Consider the following 18,678-nt stretch of genomic DNA (forward strand, 5'->3'; position numbering starts at 1 on the left):
AAATTTGTAGCCTATAAAATAAACATTTGAGTTGACCACCACAGTAAAAAACATTAAACAAGTATGGCTCACACGAGTCACAATGTTGTGCAGACATGCAGTAGATTTGCAATGAGAAAAACTTTCTTAGTGTGAAGAATATTTTAATAATTAAAAAAACAAAATACTTTATAAAGGAACTTTTTGTGCATTGGAAAGTTTCAATAGATGGTATAAAGATACTGTGGAACTATTAATGTCAATAAAGAGAGAAAAGTACCATGATATTACCAGTATCGCAGATGAAGAGAACAAATCAAAATGCCCCATTTCCAAACTATCTGCAGACCACAAACTGTAAGAATCTCATTTTCTCGCTGGAATGGGTTCTGCTCTCATGTCCTGTGAGGTTTGAAGAATTTGGCTATTGTTTGTAAGTCATTGGGCAACATTTTCCCTAATGCAGCTGTAAACATGCAGAAACCTGCTGTGACTCAGACAAGCATGGCTCAGAGCTGCTGGAGGTTTTATTCCTTTATATCTGTCAGTGAGTCACTCCTGGAGCTCCATTTTCCTGTTTTCAAATCTTGCCGCTCAACGCCGCATGAATCTGGAATATTAGAGGAATTTCTTTGTGGTCAGATGTTTCTGTTTCTGTTTCATTGTGTGATCATTCTTCTCACTAAAATCCAGGTGTGAGGGGAAAAAATAAAATGTAGTTCTTCCAGTTTCTCATTCTGGATCTTTTGACTGGGTTTTAAGCTATCCGACAAACTTACACACACACACACACACACACAGTCAGCAGAGGCTAGCTGAGTGTTGTAAGTGAATCTGATGCTATGTGAGTCACGGTGGAGTTAAACATCTGTTCCTGTTAAATCCACCGGATGTCATTTAGAGTTTGAGTCACAGAATTCAAAATCTGTTTCTATACGTGCATAGAAAAAGTTAATAAAAACTGAATAGAATCAATTATTTAACATGTCTTTGACATGTCAATTAATTGATTTATTTAAAGTACATTTATCATGCAGATAATTTTATAATTTATAATAATATTATATTAAAATTATCCAACTAATTTTTTAATTAACAGCCATGTTTAACTTAAATGAGCGAGACTTCCGGTGTCATTTGCTTCTAGTTACTTTAGCTTACCTGTCCAAAAATAGTCCGTTATACTGCTTGATATTGCAAACTGGTAGCCTATTTGTTATCACATCATTTTAAAGTATTATTGTTATAATAAACACGCTGGTTTGTAGCACAAATAGTTTTACTGTTAACTGCTCTTTGTCATTCTCCTGTTTAATGAAACGGAAGTCTCGCACATTTACAAATAGCTTTCTTCCGCCTTGCAGAATATTATGTATGTATAATGTATTTATATTAATCATTTTTTCTAATAAATTTGTTTGTATAAGCTCTTTTCACAATGTTGTCATGATTGTTCCTTGTTGTAAGGAGTGCCTTACAAACACTGCAGTTACACATCATGCCATATATTGATTGAATACATACAATGTTACTGTCTAAACGGTTTAAGGCTAAATGTTGAATATCAAATTTCAAGATTTTTTACTGCTAAGTGTCTCATCATGAGAAGAAGCATCTGAAGCTGACAGCTATCATTACAGGCCTCACGATCATTTGTTCATTTCAGGGTGGATTGATTTCGTCCAAGATGTTTCACTAAGTGCTTTTGCTTCTCTCTGATAGATTACATGCACAAACCCTTTTTCCCTCGCTTGAAACCCAAGAGCTAGTCTGGTCATATTCTAGTGCCAAGCTCACTAAGGCTAATATTAGTGGTCTAAGCATTCTCTGTATGGGTCCTGAAAGGGAATAGAGAGAGAGAGAGAGAGAGAGAGAGAGAGAGAAAGAGCCAGGGATGAGACTTCTGGTTAATAATTCAGAATAGCACAAATTAATATGAAAAAGATAGGAGCATTATGTAGAGCCTCTAGTGGCCAAAAATGAAACTATATATTACAAATCCACTAGATGTCGCAATTGATGTACGCTTAACCAACCCAAAGCATAAAAATGGGAATCTGCAACATACACTATATATAATATATATTTATATAATTTGTATATTAATGAAAACGTATATTCCTAGTAGGCTTATATCCACTACTGTAGGCTATTCAAAGTCAGTTTAAATATCAATTTATCTTCACAGCAAAAAAACGTACAGAAGGGCTATTACACTACATTATAGGCTAATTTTGTTTGGCTGGATCTTTGGGCTTTCTCCTTTTTCATCAGTGTTTGCACATTTTTGGCCTAAGTAAGCAGATATGATGGGTAAAAATGCAGACACAAAAAATTAAATAGCCTTAGTGTGAGTTATTCAATGAACTGAATGAAAGAATGATGAACAATCAAATTTAAAAAGTAAATTACATTGTTTAAAAAAATATCGTTATTATGGTTATTATATGCTATTTGAATTTTTTACTTTACATTTTTTAGCCTACATCTTTGTATTGCATTAATTTGCATTTAATCAAGCACTGATCTGATCCATATTTAATCTGATTGAACCAGCATTAAACCATTTAACTCCAAATCCCAAACATGGGGTCTTCCGCAATGATCGCACTGATGCTGGAGACTGTGTGAGTGTGTATATGTCTGTGTCTGTGTGTGTGTGTGTGTGTGTGTGTGTGTGTGTGTGTGTGTGTGTGTGTGTGTGTGTGTGTCTATATGTGTGTGTTATAGCTAGTGTTACAATTTACGCCCTTTTTTAAATGAGTTTGCCCTTGATTTTCATAAAGCGGTTTATAAATATGAGCTACTTTCTGGACATATCACCTTTTTTCCAATGGATTAAATTATTTAAGGATGATTAAGTATGCATAAGATACAGAAACGGTTATAATGCATGGCATAATTTTTTTCTAAAGTTGAATTAATTAAATTTTAACACATTTATCTTTGTTCAGTAGGCCTATCATTTTATTAAATAGCCTAGGTAGGCCTATTTAGTGGTTAGAGTCAATTAGCCTACTGGCTCGCATTTAAGTCTGTGTAAACACACATTTATTTCTCTAATTTAAAATAATTTTATAATTTGTAATCAGAATCCTGAGAAAATTCTCAAATAACTGCATTTATTAAAGTAGTCTATTAATAGAAATTGAACAGAATCTTTAATTCAGAAACATCCTAATTCGGAATTCTGTTTAAAAATCATGGTAATTTTTCTTAGCAAATAGACTCTTTTTTTTTTCAAATCTTAAGTCAGAAATTGAAATGTGAAATTTCTCTAATATAGCAGAGCCATAATTGCTTAAAAATTCAGTGTGCTTGTTTCTCTTGCGAGACCTGGCAACCCTGATGTGAGTGTGTGTGTGCGTGTGTGTGTTTGGGCAGGGCTGCAGTGAAGCGCAGCTGATGTGTGTGTTCTCTTGTCAGACGCGTTTGTATTTCGGAGCTTCTTGTGTTTCGGTGGAAATCGGTGAGATATTTTGAGCTTATGATTACATCCATACGTGTTCATGACGGAACCGCCTTTATCTTTTATTCATTCGTGCAGACCGCAGAGATTTGCACCGGGACTGACACTATGCGATCGGTAACCGGGTGATGCTGATGCTGACATCTTCCATCATCCATCTGCTTTAACGGCAATACTGCGCTCATTCGTGATCCATTCATCTCGCAGACGGGTTCAACATGTCCATGAAAGCAAAAAACGGCGAGGCGGTGAAGGTGGTGGTTCGGTGTCGCCCGCTCAACCGTAAAGAGGAATCGATGGGGTATGAGAATATCGTGCAGATGGATGTGAAACTGGGCCAGGTGGCCCTGCGGAACCCCAAGGCGGGTCTGGGAGAGCTGCTCAAGAGCTTCACGTTCGACGCGGTTTACGACGCTTGTTCCAAACAGAGCGACCTGTACGACGAGACGGTGCGTCCGCTTATCGACTCGGTTCTCCGCGGCTTTAACGGCACCATCTTCGCGTACGGACAGACGGGAACCGGGAAGACGTACACCATGCAAGGCCAGTGGCTTGACGCCGAGCGCCGCGGCATCATCCCAAACTCGTTTGAGCACATCTTTACGCACATCTCGCGCTCTCAGAACCAGCAGTACCTGGTCCGGGCCTCTTATTTGGAGATCTACCAGGAGGAGATCCGCGACCTGCTCACCAAAGACCACAGCAAGAAGCTGGAGCTGAAGGAGAGTGCCGACTCAGGGGTCTACATCAAAGATCTGTCCTCTTTCGTCACCAAGAACGTGAAGGAGATCGAGCATGTGATGAACGTTGGGAACCAGAGCAGATCGGTGGGTTTTACCAACATGAACGAGCACAGCTCGAGGTCTCATGCTATCTTTATCATCACGGTGGAGTGCAGCCAGCTTGGGCCGGATGGACAGAACCATATTCGCGTTGGCAAACTCAACTTGGTTGACCTGGCTGGCAGCGAGAGACAGACCAAGACTGGCGTCCAAGGAGAACGTCTGAAGGAGGCCACCAAGATCAACCTGTCCCTCTCCGCTCTGGGAAACGTAATTTCTGCGTTGGTGGACGGGCGAAGTTCTCATGTTCCCTACCGTGACTCTAAACTCACACGGTTGCTGCAGGACTCATTGGGCGGGAACGCCAAGACCATCATGGTGGCCACGTTGGGACCGGCCTCCTACAATTATGAGGAGACCCTGACCACCTTGCGTTACGCCAACCGCGCCAAGAACATCAAGAACAAGCCTCGCGTCAATGAAGACCCCAAAGATGCCCTCCTGAGGGAGTTCCAGGAGGAGATCGCCCGGCTGAAAGCGCAGCTGGATAAACGCGGCATGATCACCAAGAGGAAGAGGAGGAGCAGGAGACTGAGGAAGATCGGAGATGGTGGCGAGGTAGAAGAGGGAGAGGAGGATGATGTTGAAGATGAGGATGAGGAGGAAAGCGTGGAGAAGGAGGCGCAGGAGTACATGAAGGAGCAGCAGGAGAAGCTGGAGAGAGAGAAGGAGGCCATCAGAGATGATCATTCTCTGGTGGCCGAGGAGAAACAGAGACTCCTGGAGGAGAAAGAGAGGATGATGAGGCATCTGCAGAAGGAGCAGGAGGCCACAGATCTTCTCACAGCCAAGTTTAAGGTGAGTAAGATTGTGTGTGGGGTGTTTATGGTTTTTTCAGGTTCCATTGATGTGTAGAATGATTTTATTTGAATGAAATTCGAAACTTTACATACAGTTATTCTTAAAAATAAATGATGACAGGATCCATGTGTTTCCTCCACTGCACAGTTCAACACAAGCAACTGTTGGTCTTCTGAGGTTGACAATACTATGCGTAATCCATTCATATCTAAACAAGACAGTAGCTTTGCTTTTTTATTCCCGTAGATGCTGTCAGGTTATAGAGAAGTGTATTCAATAATGGGGTACAGACCTTCAGCTGTGTGTGCGAGAGCTAATAGACTCAAGCACAGACAGCTGATGGTGGACGACATCCTGCTGTGGTCAGCCAATCACATGCTCTTGTTGTTTCTCGGTCATCATTAAGCCAATTAAAAGACAGTAGGCAGGCAGAGATTCTTTACACTGTCTGGAGTAAAAGCACTGATTACAGTTAACATGCTAAGACTAGTAATGCTCTGATTCCCATCATCAGTGTCTGCGTGTCAGGATTATTATCATTAACTAAAGCTAAAACCATATATATATATATATATATATATATATATATATATATATATATATATATATATATATATATATATATATATATATATATATATATTTTTTTATAATATATATACACCATTTTTAAACTATAAGACATAAACTATTTTTATAAACTATTTTAATAAAACTATTTTATATTGTATGTTTTAAATAAACATTAATTGAAATAAAAAACTTAAACTTATTAATTTCATCTGGTTTCCAAGGAAACATTTTAAATTTTCATTCAGTTTAATTTAAGTACTAAATTAACTAAAACTAAATAAACTAAAACTAAAATTAAATTAAAGCTGTATAGACATTAGAAAACTAACTAAAACAGACAAACCCACAACAAAATGACTAAAAATGTAATTAACATTAAAAACAGAAAATATAACATATGATAATAAAATATAAATAAAAATGATATAATAATAATAATAATATAAAAATGAATAAAAATAATAAAACTTAAAAATAAAAAGCTGTATAGACATTTTAAAAAACAAAAACTATAAAAATGACATCAACAACTAAATTACTAAAACTTGAACTAAAATTAAAATTTAAATAGCAAATATAAAACTACGATTGACTAAAGAAATTTTTAAAAAAAAATGAAAACTTAAAAGCTGTATAAACATTAAAAAAACATAAAAATGACAAAAACAACAAAATTACTAACCCTTTAAAATTAAAACAAAAACAGAAAAAAAATATTCAAAATATAAATAAAAACTAATAGTACATTAATCATAAAATAACCTTGTGTGTTCTCTGTAATAGTCATGTGACGTGATACATCTTGTGATGATGTAACGCATGACATCATGTCTTCACGTGTACCGGTGCTTTATTCTGAGTGTTTGTGACGGCAAAGTAGGCTGCTGGAGGTGTTTGCTGAGGTTCTGGCCAGATGCAGGATGAGAGAGGGGCTTCAAATTTATAAATAACTCTGATTATTGGTGGGTCATTTCCTGACAGGTGATGATTCATCGCGACCTCATCCTGTTCCCTGTGCTGAGCCAATCCCATCACTCTACCTCAAACAATAACGGCAACACAGGAAATATATCACTGCATGTCTGTGTTCACAATCACATACCACTCACTGTATACTGCTGCACACATAGTATGAGTAGTATGGTGTCATTCCAAACTTAGCTCATGACTCAGTTTTTGCCCCAGATTTGTTGTGCTGCTGCAGTGAATTGAGTGTTTAATTGTCAATCCCCAGTGCTCATGTGCCTGTTTTACCTGTGGAACAGACTAAACCACTTCACACACACATTTAGCCTTTAATGTCTGTTTACACAACTGTCTTCTAGTTTAATTATAGTGTCATTTAAAGAAAGGACGTGGGGGGCGAGACAGACAGACAGACAGGAAGAGATATAATAATATAGTGTCTTTTGGATTTGTTTGTGTCTGTGACTTGGTGATTTGGAGTGTAATGCTGTGTAATACTAAAATAATTATACTGTTTTTACAGTGTGTAGAATGTATACCAGTGTTGCTATTGTTAACAAAACTATTAAAAATAATTTGTATTAGTAAAATAAACCTGAAAATGAAGTAGAATATAAATATTGAATGTAAAACATAAGCTAAACTGTTGCTTTGGCAACTAACTGAAATAAATTATCCAAAGTACTAAAATTGCCAAAAAAATTAAAAAATAAAAATAAAATATGAATAATAAATAAATATAAAATAATCAAACTAAAAAAATGACAAAAACACATATCAAAATTACTGGAACATATTATGTTGCGAATGTTAAAAAGAAAACTGAAAACATAAAAATAAAAATTCTTATAACATTATATAAATAATACTGATTAATTAATATTGCATATTTGTATAATGCAATTCCTAGATAATTTGAAGTATACTAAAATTACTCAAATGAATAAAAAAAACTAACAGTAAAGATTAAATAAAATAAATGAAAGCTAAACAGAAATATTTAAATTTATATATATATATATATATATATATATATATATATATATATATATATATATATATATATATATATATATATAGCGCATAAGATTGCTCAAATGTATATTGAAATTAATATTAAAATGAAAACTGAAAATATAAAAATAATTTTGGATACATGGAATCCCCAGATGATGGATTAAAAATGCAAAACAGCTGAATGTCACTTGCTGAATTACAAATTCAACATAATTGTTTCACAGTATATTGTTATATAATGAATGCTAGTATTCAGTTCCAAACATAGCCTGTGTGTGCTGACAGTATACTCAGTCATTGGCCTTCTCCCAGCATGCTTTGCTGAAATATTGATGTGTCAGCGTCTATGTGCTGGTGGGCGGAGCTTCCGTTCAGAGCTTCTGGCCAATGAATTCCTCAGCAGTGTGAATGGATAATGAGCCAGGCTGGTCCTGAGCTCCGTTGCCAATGGTGACGGGAGTGTGGGGGTTTTGGTGGATGGGTTTCTGTTAAATGTGAGTGTATTTTGTGCTGAGTGTGTGTGTGTGTGTGTGTGTGTGTGTGTGTGTGTGTGTGTGTGTGTGTGTGTGTGTGTGTGTGTGTGTGTGTGTGTGTGTGTGTGTGTGATGACGGAGAATCCTGCTGATGCTTCCCCGGAGGCCAGTGTCTATTTTTATTTTTATATCTTTTTTTTTTTTTTTTCTGTATTCTTTTTTTTTTTTCTATTGTTACTGTATAATTTTTATGTTTTACATGTAAAAGTCAAAATCAAGCCTCTAGACATGATTGTGTAAAGGGTTTAGCACTCTTTTATTTACATTTAACCTTTTTATATATATTTTATACTCATGTAATAATTTTATATAAATTGTTTAGGTACTAACATTACTACTTTGATACTAACAAAAATAAATTAAAGTTAAATAGATATAAATAGTAATAATAATAATAAAAACAAAAATTACTGTAACTAAAATCTAAAATAAACTAAAGAATTAAAAAAAGCCTATTCTAAATATGAATTTAATTATATATATATATATATATATATATATATATATAGATATATATATATATATATATATATATATATATATATAAATTAAATATTCAAAATAAAATTAAATATTCAAAGAAATGTGGTGCTATATATATATATATATATATATATATATATATATATATATATATATATATTGCACCACATTTCTTTGAATATTTAATTTTTAATTTTTTGTGAATTAAATGTATTATCATTTAATCATATCGACATTACTAAAACTAAAAGTTAAATAGAAATGTTTAGAAAAAGAAAAAAACAAACAAAAGACAAAACACAAATAACAAAGTCTAAAATTAAAATAAAAAATAATATATTAAAAAAGCTCATTCAGAATATGAATTACTAAAATTTTATTTTATTTTATTGTATCATATAATATAATTTAATATAATATATTTTGCTTTTTTTCTCTCCTTTTGTTGGAAAGAAAATTTTTTGCAGGCCATGTAAAACTGCTTCAGGACAAGTAAGGCGCATTGGGCCAAATGTTACACCTAATTAATATTCATAACCATGATAAGATTATAATACATGTGTCTGTATTATATGTATTATAGTTTAATTGCTTGTTTTTTTTATTTCAATTGTCTGTTAATCTGTTGGTCACACTGCAAGGTAAAATTTTTCCAATCTAAGTAAAACTGGTTTAAGCTTAGTTATGCACCTAATGAATATTAACAACTATGCTGATAAGGTTTGTAATTATCTCCGCCCCTCTGCTTGACTGTACATTAACCCGAGAAGGTTTTGGTTTCATCCCATGGGACAAAAAGCCCATTCTGTCCATCTTTCCATGTCTCTGCATTATCTCTCCTCCCTTTCCCTCCGTTCCAGTCCCGTGCTCACAGAGAGAGACAGAGAGAGATGGATTGTGTGTGTAAATCAGAGGGACATGTGCTGTGGAGTCTGATGGGTTCTGACAGGGTGTTTTGGATGTTACGGGCCGTGCATCTCAGCTGTAGTTCTGGGCTCAGGCTTTGTTCTTGTTTCTGTTGTGGCTCTTTGACAATAATCTTTGTGTGTCACTAAAGCCGCGAGCTGCTGCCATCCACAAAGAGAGCTCTGTGTGTTGAGTGGGGGAGGAGATTCACAGAGCTGATTTTCATCATGCCTTCCAAAAGCTCGTTCACACTCACAGACATTTGTAATGAGAAACAAACCAGAAGTCATCCGTTATCAAAGAGAGTTGGTGATTTCAGGCCACTAGAGTGACAGCAATCGCTTGTGATGCAACAAAATTGAGCAGTTTTCTATTTGTGCAGCATAACACCCAGAAGCCCCGCCCACAACAAGTCTCATTGGTTCAAAGTTCCACTGCATTTGATTGAACATATTAATTATATTATACTACGGTCTAAAAAATTTGGGGTCAGTAAGAGTTTGTTCTTCAAATAAATGAGTATTTTAATCATATTTATTAATTGTTGAATATAGAAAAGTTAAATATAAATATTTTAAAAAAAGCAAAAACTAAAAAAAGGCAAAAGCACATGAAATAAAAAAAAATTAAATTTGTGAATTATTTATTTTAATTTGTAAAATATATAAATGTATTACTGAAAAAGATAAGTTAAATAGAAATATTGTAAAAAATACATTTCATTACATTATTTTCTTGAATTTATATATATATATATATATATTTGTAAATTACATGTATTAAATTGTAGCTGTTTTGGCACCAAAAAGAAAAAGAAAAAAAAGCACATAATAGAATAACTAAAACTAAAATAATTTTAAAAATGTAAAAAGGTGATTCAAAATAATAATAACTTCCGTTTGAGACCTGGGTGTCTAAAGGTTTAAGCACCATTTTATTTCATTTTCATTAATTTTTTTCTGAATTAAATTCTTTCATATTTTAATTGGTTTGGTACCAAAATTACAAATATAAAAAATAAAATAGTTGAATAGAAAAAAAATTAAAAAAATAAAACACATAACAATGAATAAAACTAAAATGAAAAAAAAAAATACTACAAATATTAATTACTTCTGTTTGGGTACTGAGTGTCTGCTGAAGGGTTTAGTTCTGTTTTATTTCATTTAAACAAAAATTGTGAATTGCATTTATTATATTTGAATTGTTTTGGGATAAGTAAAAAAACGTTAAAAAAATTCAAAAGAAATATAAAAAAAGCACATTAAATGACTAAAACTTTTAATAAAATGTCTGTAATCATTATAATTAGCTTTATATAAAAGCAGCTGAAGTGATCTGATATATCCTAATGAGTGTGACCTCTACATGTGATCCGCTGCTGATGTTGATGCTTTCTTGTGGTTGCCAGGCGATGGAGAGCAAGCTGCTGGTTGGTGGGAAGAACATTATTGATCACACTAATGAGCAACAGAAGATGCTTGAACAGAAAAGACACGAGATTGCAGAACAGGTAACACACACTGTTTTAGTGTTTGCAATTACTGGTCACACAAAAAACAACACACTCCACCTTCAGCATCCATATGTGCTCGTGTACAACACATACCTGAGTGTGTGCATCTGTGTGTGTCTGCAGACACGCAGAGAGAGAGAAATACAGCAGCAAGTGTTGGCTCAGGATGAGGAGACACTAGAACTCAGAGAAACGTTCTCCTCACTGCAACAGGAAGTGGAAGCAAAGACCAAGAAACTTAAAAAGGTGAGATACACACACACACACACACACACCTGGAGAGAGGTGAAGCATGGTGATAGCGTCACATTCAGAGATTGTAATGAAGAGAAGGTCCTTGTTTTGGGAGCAGTGGTCATTCTGAGATGCTTCATCTCATTTGATAATTCTTTCTTTTTATTTGGAACTTTATGCATCCTAAGCAAAAGATTAATAACAAATATCCCATAATGTATTTTCACAATCCACCATGTTGATTTATCGCTCACAGGTGTAAAAAATCTAATCTAAACTGGTTTTCCTCACAGATAAATAGCTAATGGAGTATAAATGGTATATTATGGGGTCAGTGATATGATTATTTTATTACCATTCACTGTAAAAAAATAAAAACCTCTCCAACTCAATATTTTCTAGTGACTGATCACATCTAAATATTTCCGTTGGCCTAATTAAATTTATGAAATTCAATTCATACTAATTCAGTTTGGCCAATTAAAACATTTAGATGTGATCAGTCAATAAAAAAGTTTGAGTTGGAGAGGTCTGAATTTGTTTTTTACAGTGTTGAGATACTATTATAGTTTTTATTATATTATTTATTTTTGTTATTTTTAATTTTTAGTCAAAGTTTTAGTAAATTTGTTGTATTTTGAAATATGTCTATATAGTTTTTCATTAATTTTAAGTCATTTTTACTTTCAATTATTTTAGTACATCAAGATAAACTAGATAAAAATAGGAAATGTTGCCCTGGCAACTAGCTAAAATAAAATAAATTTAAGTGGTAAGTACACTCTCTGTGTGTGTGTGTGTGTGTGTGTGTGTGTGTATATATATTGTTTCTGTTAATATTTATTTTATTTCAAGACAACAAAAATATTTTTATGGTTTTAGTTTTAGTTAACTCTAATAAACCCGTTTTAAAATAATAATAATTTTTATTTTGTAATTGCATGCATTAAATAGACCAAAAATGAAAGTAAAGACATTTGTAATGGTATAAAAGATCTCTGTTTCAAATTAATGCTTAATAAACTTTCTATTCATCAAAAAATCTTGAAAATAAAGTATTACGATTTCTACAAAATTAGGAAGCTGCACAACATTTTCAACATTATTATTATAATCAAAAATGTTTCTTGAGCAGCAAATAATCATATCAGAATGATTTCTTAAGGGTCATGTGACACTGAAGACTGGAGTTATGATGCTGAAAATTCAGTTTTGCATCACAGGAATAAATTACATTTTACAATATATTCACATAGAAAACACTTCTTTTAAATAATAATTATATAATAATATTTTATATATTTTATAATATAATATTTTGAGTAATAATATTTCTATAATAATACTATTTTTACTGTATTTTTAATCAAATAAGTGCAGCCTTGGTGATGGTGAGTATAAGAGGCATATTATAAAAATATTAAATCTGATCTTTTTCAAACCTCTGACTCATTTGAATGAGACTTTAGCAACCGCTGAACAGACTGACAACGAAAAAGACGTGTAACAGCTCTGAGTTCCCTAACTCCTGTTCCTCTTGCTCCCCCCTTAATTCTGGACCTTTGACATTTGACCCCTGGATCACCCCTGACCCCACTCCCTGTGAAAATAAAACACCTTTTATCAGTACAAGAAGGTTAGTTTGTTTTACACTTGCTCAGTTGCTGACTGTCAGAAGCTATGAGGCTAATGCTTAATGCTAGTCTTGGCATTAAAGCATTATGAAAAGCACAAATGCTTTCACAGCAACTAATTCTAGCCAGCCTGCTTTAATCTTCATGGCTACTGCTGGCATGCTAACCACCAAAACCCTCCTCCTGAAGCCCTGATGTCTTCAGAGATTCATTCTCAACAGCAGACAGGCCAAACAGTACTGAGCTCCACTGTTCCCACATTAATCTGCACGCCACTTCCTGTCAGAACACATCACTTCCGGTTGGGTTCTGAGTGTGGAATAACTGCTTTGATGTTCAGATGAAACACAACCAGCTTCCTGAAAGTCCTCTAGAGCCTTTACATGCTCCTTACTGACCTTCACCTTTAACCCCTGCTGACCTCTCACACTAACACTGAGCACTGAGTGTCTGCATGATAGTGATGATGATGATGATGACGAAGGATGGATGGATGGATGGATAGATAGATGATTATGATGAAGGGTGGATGGATGGATGATTATGATGAAGGATGGATGGATGATTATGATGAAGAATGGATGGATGGATGGATGATTATGATGAAGAATGGATGGATGGATGGATGATTATGATGAAGGATGGATGGATGATTATGATGAAGAATGGATGGATGGATGGATGGATGATTATGATGAAGAATGGATGGATGGATGGATGATTATGATGAAGGATGGATGGATGATTATGATGAAGAATGGATGGATGGATGGATGATTATGATGAAGGATGGATGGATGGATGGATGGATGATTATGATGAAGGATGGATGGATGGATGATTATGATGAAGAATGGATGGATGGATGGATGATTATGATGAAGGATGGATGGATGTATGATTATGATGAAGGATGGATGGATGATGAAGGGAGGATGGATGGATGGATGATGAAGGAAGGAAGGAAGGATAGATGAATGGATGGATGATAAAGGAAGGATGAATGGATGGATGATGGATGGATGGATGGATGATGATGATAAAGGATGGAAGGATGAAGAAGATGAACAGATGTATGAAGAAGATGGATGATGGATGGATGATGATTTTGAAGTATGGATGAATGAGTGAGTGATTATGGATGATGGATGGATGATGATGATGATGATGATGATGAAGGGTGGATGGATGAATGAATGGATGATGCTTTTGAAGTATGGATGAATGAGTGATGATTATGGATGATGGATGATGATGATGATGATGATGAAGGGTGGATGGATGAAGAAATTATGGATGGATGGATGAATGGATGATGATTATGGAGTATGGATGAATGAGTGATGATTATGGATGATGGATGGTGATGATGATGAAGGGTGGATGGATGAAGAAATGATGGATGGATGGATGAATGGATGATGATTATGGAGTATGGATGAATGAGTGATGATTATGGATGATGATGATGATGATGATGAAGGGTGGATGGATGAAGAAATTATGGATGGATGGATGATGATTATGAAGTATGGATGAATAAGTGATGATTATGGATGATGGATGATGATGATGATGAAGATGAAGGATGGATGGATGGATGGATGATGATTATGAAAGATCATTGAATGAGTGATGATTATGATGGATGGATAGATGGATGGATAGATGAAGATCATTGGATGGATGGATGATGATGATGAAGGATGGATAGATGAAGATCATTGGATGGATGGATGATGATGATGAAGGATGGATGGATAGATGAAGATCATTGGATGGATGGATGATGATGATGAAGGATGGATGGATAGATGAAGATCATTGGATGGATGGATGATGGATGGATAGATGATAGATGAAGAAGATGGATGGATGATGATGATGATGAAGGATGGATGGATAGATGAAGATCATTGGATGGATGTATAGATGAAGAAGATGGATGGATGGATGAATGATAATGACGATGGATGGATGATGATGAAGAAGGATGAAGATAAAGGATGGATGATTATGATGAAGGATGGATGATGGATGGATGGATGAATGATGATAACTAAGAATGGATGGATGAATGATGATGAAGGCTGGACAGATGATAATAGTGATGATGGGTGGATGATGATGATGATCACACATTCTTTCTCTCTCTCTGTGTGTGTGTGTGTGTGTGTGTGTGTGTGTGTGTGTGTATGTGTGTGTGCAGCTGTATGCGAAGCTTCAGTCTCTGAAGGCTGACATTCAGGATGTGAATGATGAGCATGTGAGGAGCCGGCAGGAGCTGGAGCAAACACAGAATGAACTGACCAGAGAACTCAAATTCAAGTGAGACTGAGCTCTAAAACACACATCATTTCTTTGATCTGTGCATGGTTTTACCACGGCTCACGTTTAAGAACAATCACACAGCTGCATGAATGTCTGCAGTGTCCACAGCTAATGTGTCTGTGTCTCTGCAGATATCTGATCATAGAGAACTTTATACCTCCTGAAGAGAAGAATAAAATCATGAACAGACTTCAGTTTGATGCTGAGGAAGACCAGTGGAAGTTTCAGCCTCTCGTTCCTGCAGAGAAGTGAGTGAACCTCCATCTATACATGTGATGCATCAGATACTAATACTTTATATTTACTTTTTCCATATTTTAGAATAATAGTGAAGTCATCAAAATGATTGAATAGCACAAATATATATATATTTTTTGTTTTGTAACAAAATTTATACATAGGCACAATTTTTAGAACCTTAAGAACAAAAATTCTTCTGTTCCTGGAAAACATAATTACCATGGTACGTACCTGGTATTTCACAGAATACCATAGTATTATACCATAGTACTTAATGTAAGTGGCACCATGATTTTTTATTATAGGGTTTATTGATTATAGGCTTGATTGTCTTTAACTAAAACCATAAAAAAAAAAAAAAAAAAAAACATTTTCATTAATGCAAATAATATAAATGTTAATGGAAATAAAATATTTTAAAAAACGTATAAAACTTTTTTTTATTTCAGCTCGTTTTCATGGCAACATTTCTAATTTATATGTAAAATAATTACGACTAAAAAAAGCTATACACAAACACAATTAAAATTTTTTTTTAAAATTAAAATCAGAAAATATAAAAATAGTATCTATCTAATTAAAAATAGTAACAAAAACTATGATACTATTTCAGTGATACTAAACTGACCTGACAGTTCAGAACAGCTCAGATACTGATAGTGAAGTTGATGTTCTGCTCTGTTTTCTGTTCATGCAGTAAATTCACACAGATGAAGAGAAGACCCGCCTCCGCTGTGGGATACAAGCGACCAATCAGCCAGTACGCCAGGGTTGCCATAGCGATGGGAGCTCATTCCAGATACAGGGTACGTTTATAGAGAGAGAGAGACGGAAGTGTAGGAAGAAAAAGTGGAATGTGGCCAGAGGATGTCAAATCAAATGGTTAAAATAGTTCATGTTCTGGTCTGTGTGATTATGTCCAATCCAAATATATGTTGAGGATGTTATTTATAAACTTAAAGGCAGAAATAGTAATTAAGAAAGTGATTTTTTTGCAGTGTGCAGTTTTATGTAGTTGTGCTTGTTTCTTTTGTCCCTCATGTCCCTCCGTAGGCAGAGAATATAATGGTTCTGGAACTGGACATGACTCCCCCTGTTGTGTTTCAACTGGACCTCCCGAGGTCTGGATCAGAGGTGGAACCGTCCCGAGACGTTCTGTTGGACAACACCAGTTACAGAGAGAAATCAGCGGCCGGACGGGTCAGAAAATCTCAGTCATGGTTAGTAAAAGATAATTACAGAAAAACAATCATTACACACACACACACACATACACGCGCACACACACACACATGATATGCAATAAATATATATTTATCTTAAATGATTTGTGTTTATGATTAGATTAAACTGTGATTATAGTGTGATATGCTCCATACGGTAATCCAAGATTAACTCATAATCTCTATAACATAGCCCTCGTGTACATAGTTTAATCTCAGTGCAGATTTCTCAAATATAGGCTATTTTTGGAATGAAATATGTATGTGTGTATTTCTCATAACATTTAATATACAATGCAGTGTGAAAGTCTGGATTTTTCCTCAAGTGACAGTATCCATGTTTACAACATTCAACACCAACAAATACATTTAATCTACATCACTGATTATACATTACACTTACATAAGTATTACATTACATATACTATACGTTTAAAACTACACCCTACACTTTACAGCACCTTCACCTCTTATACTCTTGGTTTTTGGTTCAACTTGAGGATAGCCTGATGCACAAATGAATGCTTCAGCCTCACTCTGTTGAAACTTGGCACTCTGTACCTCCAATTTGACGGAACTAAGACAAACTTATTATGCAGGATGTGATTAGAATCAGCTACTATTACTATACTACCTGAATTAATCTCCCTTTTCCTGTGGAATTGCCATTTAAATCTGTTTCTTGGCTTCTAATTTGATTGGACTGCCAAAATAAAGACATTTTGACTAGAAATTGTATTAAAAAATAAAACAAAAATGCTTTGATGCTGCTTCTAGCTGCATTAACCATGCACTTAATAAGACCACAGTGTTGCATAATTCTCTTTAAATTAATCCAAACTATTTTAAAACAATAGTAGCACATTTTAGCCAATTATAGTAGGTCATAGGTATTCTTTGCATACTACATCTACTCAAACTGCTGTCAGTCCCAAGAGAATGACATTATGTATTTGCAGGTGTCAGCCTCAGCAAGTCATTTCCTCCTCAAGCTCCGCCCTCTCTTTGGCATCCTCAGGGTCCCACAGCTTGCCACACCCACAGAACATCACCATGGCAACAGCCCAGGAATGAGACTTGGAATTACCATATTCCCGCCCCCGTAAGGGATAAACAATAGTCAATCAATCCTACATAGACCAAGGAAGACGGGGGAGACGAACCGTCTGTCATTATTAACCAAGGCTGAAGCAATCAAACCTTCAACCAGATGATTACCACAGGCAAACCGTGAACGTGGGACTAGACCCACCAACTCATCAGGACCAATGAAACGATTAATATTAGTAAAATGATTCGCCCTTTCTCTCTCTCTAGCTCTCTGCTCCTCAGGACAGTGAAGACACTTCGATAACTGCCATCAACAGCACTGAATAACATCGCCTCTCCCGACACCTGAGGCTCGTTAAGATAGTTATTTTCATTCATTTTGCTGCTTCCAAAACCGTTGGTCAACCTCAGTGTGTTTCTACTGACCTGCACGGGTCTGAACCAGGAGTAGAGCCACACACACCTCGAATGATGGAAGCCAAAACGGACGGGGCTTTGTGATCGCTCAGCCTGAGCTTTCAAGACGAGAGCTGAGAGAGACGTCTCTCTTTCTATCTGCATGTCTTACTGTACGTGTGTGTCTTTGTGAATCTGATCAGGGGTCTGGATGGGAGGCAGGTGGCTGATTGGCTGAAGGAAGGATTGACAGGGTTCCCACAGGCTCATGGAAAACCTGGAAATGTCAGGGAATGTGATTGGTTTTCCAGGCCTGGAAAAGTTATGGAAATTAATAGAATGTTAGTTGTGAAGATGTAATTTATGCAGTTTTAAAATATAAATATACATATAAATAAATATAAAAACATGAAAACAGAATCGTAAAAAAAAAAAAAGTATTAACAATGACAACAGCTGTCATAACAATGTATTATATATATATA

General features: G+C 35.1%; 1 protein-coding gene across 3 annotated transcripts; it reads left to right on the forward strand.

The window, feature by feature from the left end:
• Window positions 1–3,307: 3,307 nt before the first annotated feature.
• On the forward strand, window positions 3,308–18,678 carry LOC109056042 (kinesin-like protein KIF3C). 3 transcript variants are annotated; one of them, XM_042746752.1, is made up of 10 exons: window positions 3,308–3,448; window positions 3,527–5,088; window positions 10,981–11,082; window positions 11,209–11,331; window positions 12,947–12,955; window positions 15,163–15,281; window positions 15,416–15,532; window positions 16,222–16,330; window positions 16,578–16,744; window positions 17,707–18,678. In XM_042746752.1, exons 2-10 carry the CDS (start codon window positions 3,667–3,669, stop codon window positions 17,819–17,821), a joined length of 2,283 nt encoding a protein of 760 aa, XP_042602686.1. In that variant the 5' UTR covers window positions 3,308–3,448; window positions 3,527–3,666; the 3' UTR covers window positions 17,822–18,678. The 3 variants fall into 3 exon arrangements, with proteins under 3 accessions (XP_042602686.1, XP_042602685.1, XP_042602687.1); XM_042746751.1 differs by having other exon boundaries at window positions 3,336–5,088; XM_042746753.1 differs by lacking the exon at window positions 12,947–12,955 and having other exon boundaries at window positions 3,336–5,088.

The sequence above is a fragment of the Cyprinus carpio genome, chromosome B20 (genome assembly GCF_018340385.1).
Source record: "Cyprinus carpio isolate SPL01 chromosome B20, ASM1834038v1, whole genome shotgun sequence".
In the NCBI taxonomy this organism is placed as follows: Eukaryota; Metazoa; Chordata; class Actinopteri; order Cypriniformes; family Cyprinidae; genus Cyprinus; species Cyprinus carpio.

Bases quoted from the DNA above. Each gene is read 5' to 3' on its own strand.
- LOC109056042 (XM_042746752.1), top strand. From the start codon at position 3,667: ATGTCCATGAAAGCAAAAAACGGCGAGGCGGTGAAGGTGGTGGTTCGG. The intron at 5,089-10,980 runs GTGAGTAAGATT...TGTGGTTGCCAG, and splicing joins TTCTCACAGCCAAGTTTAAG to GCGATGGAGAGCAAGCTGCT. The intron at 11,083-11,208 runs GTAACACACACT...GTGTGTCTGCAG, and splicing joins GACACGAGATTGCAGAACAG to ACACGCAGAGAGAGAGAAAT.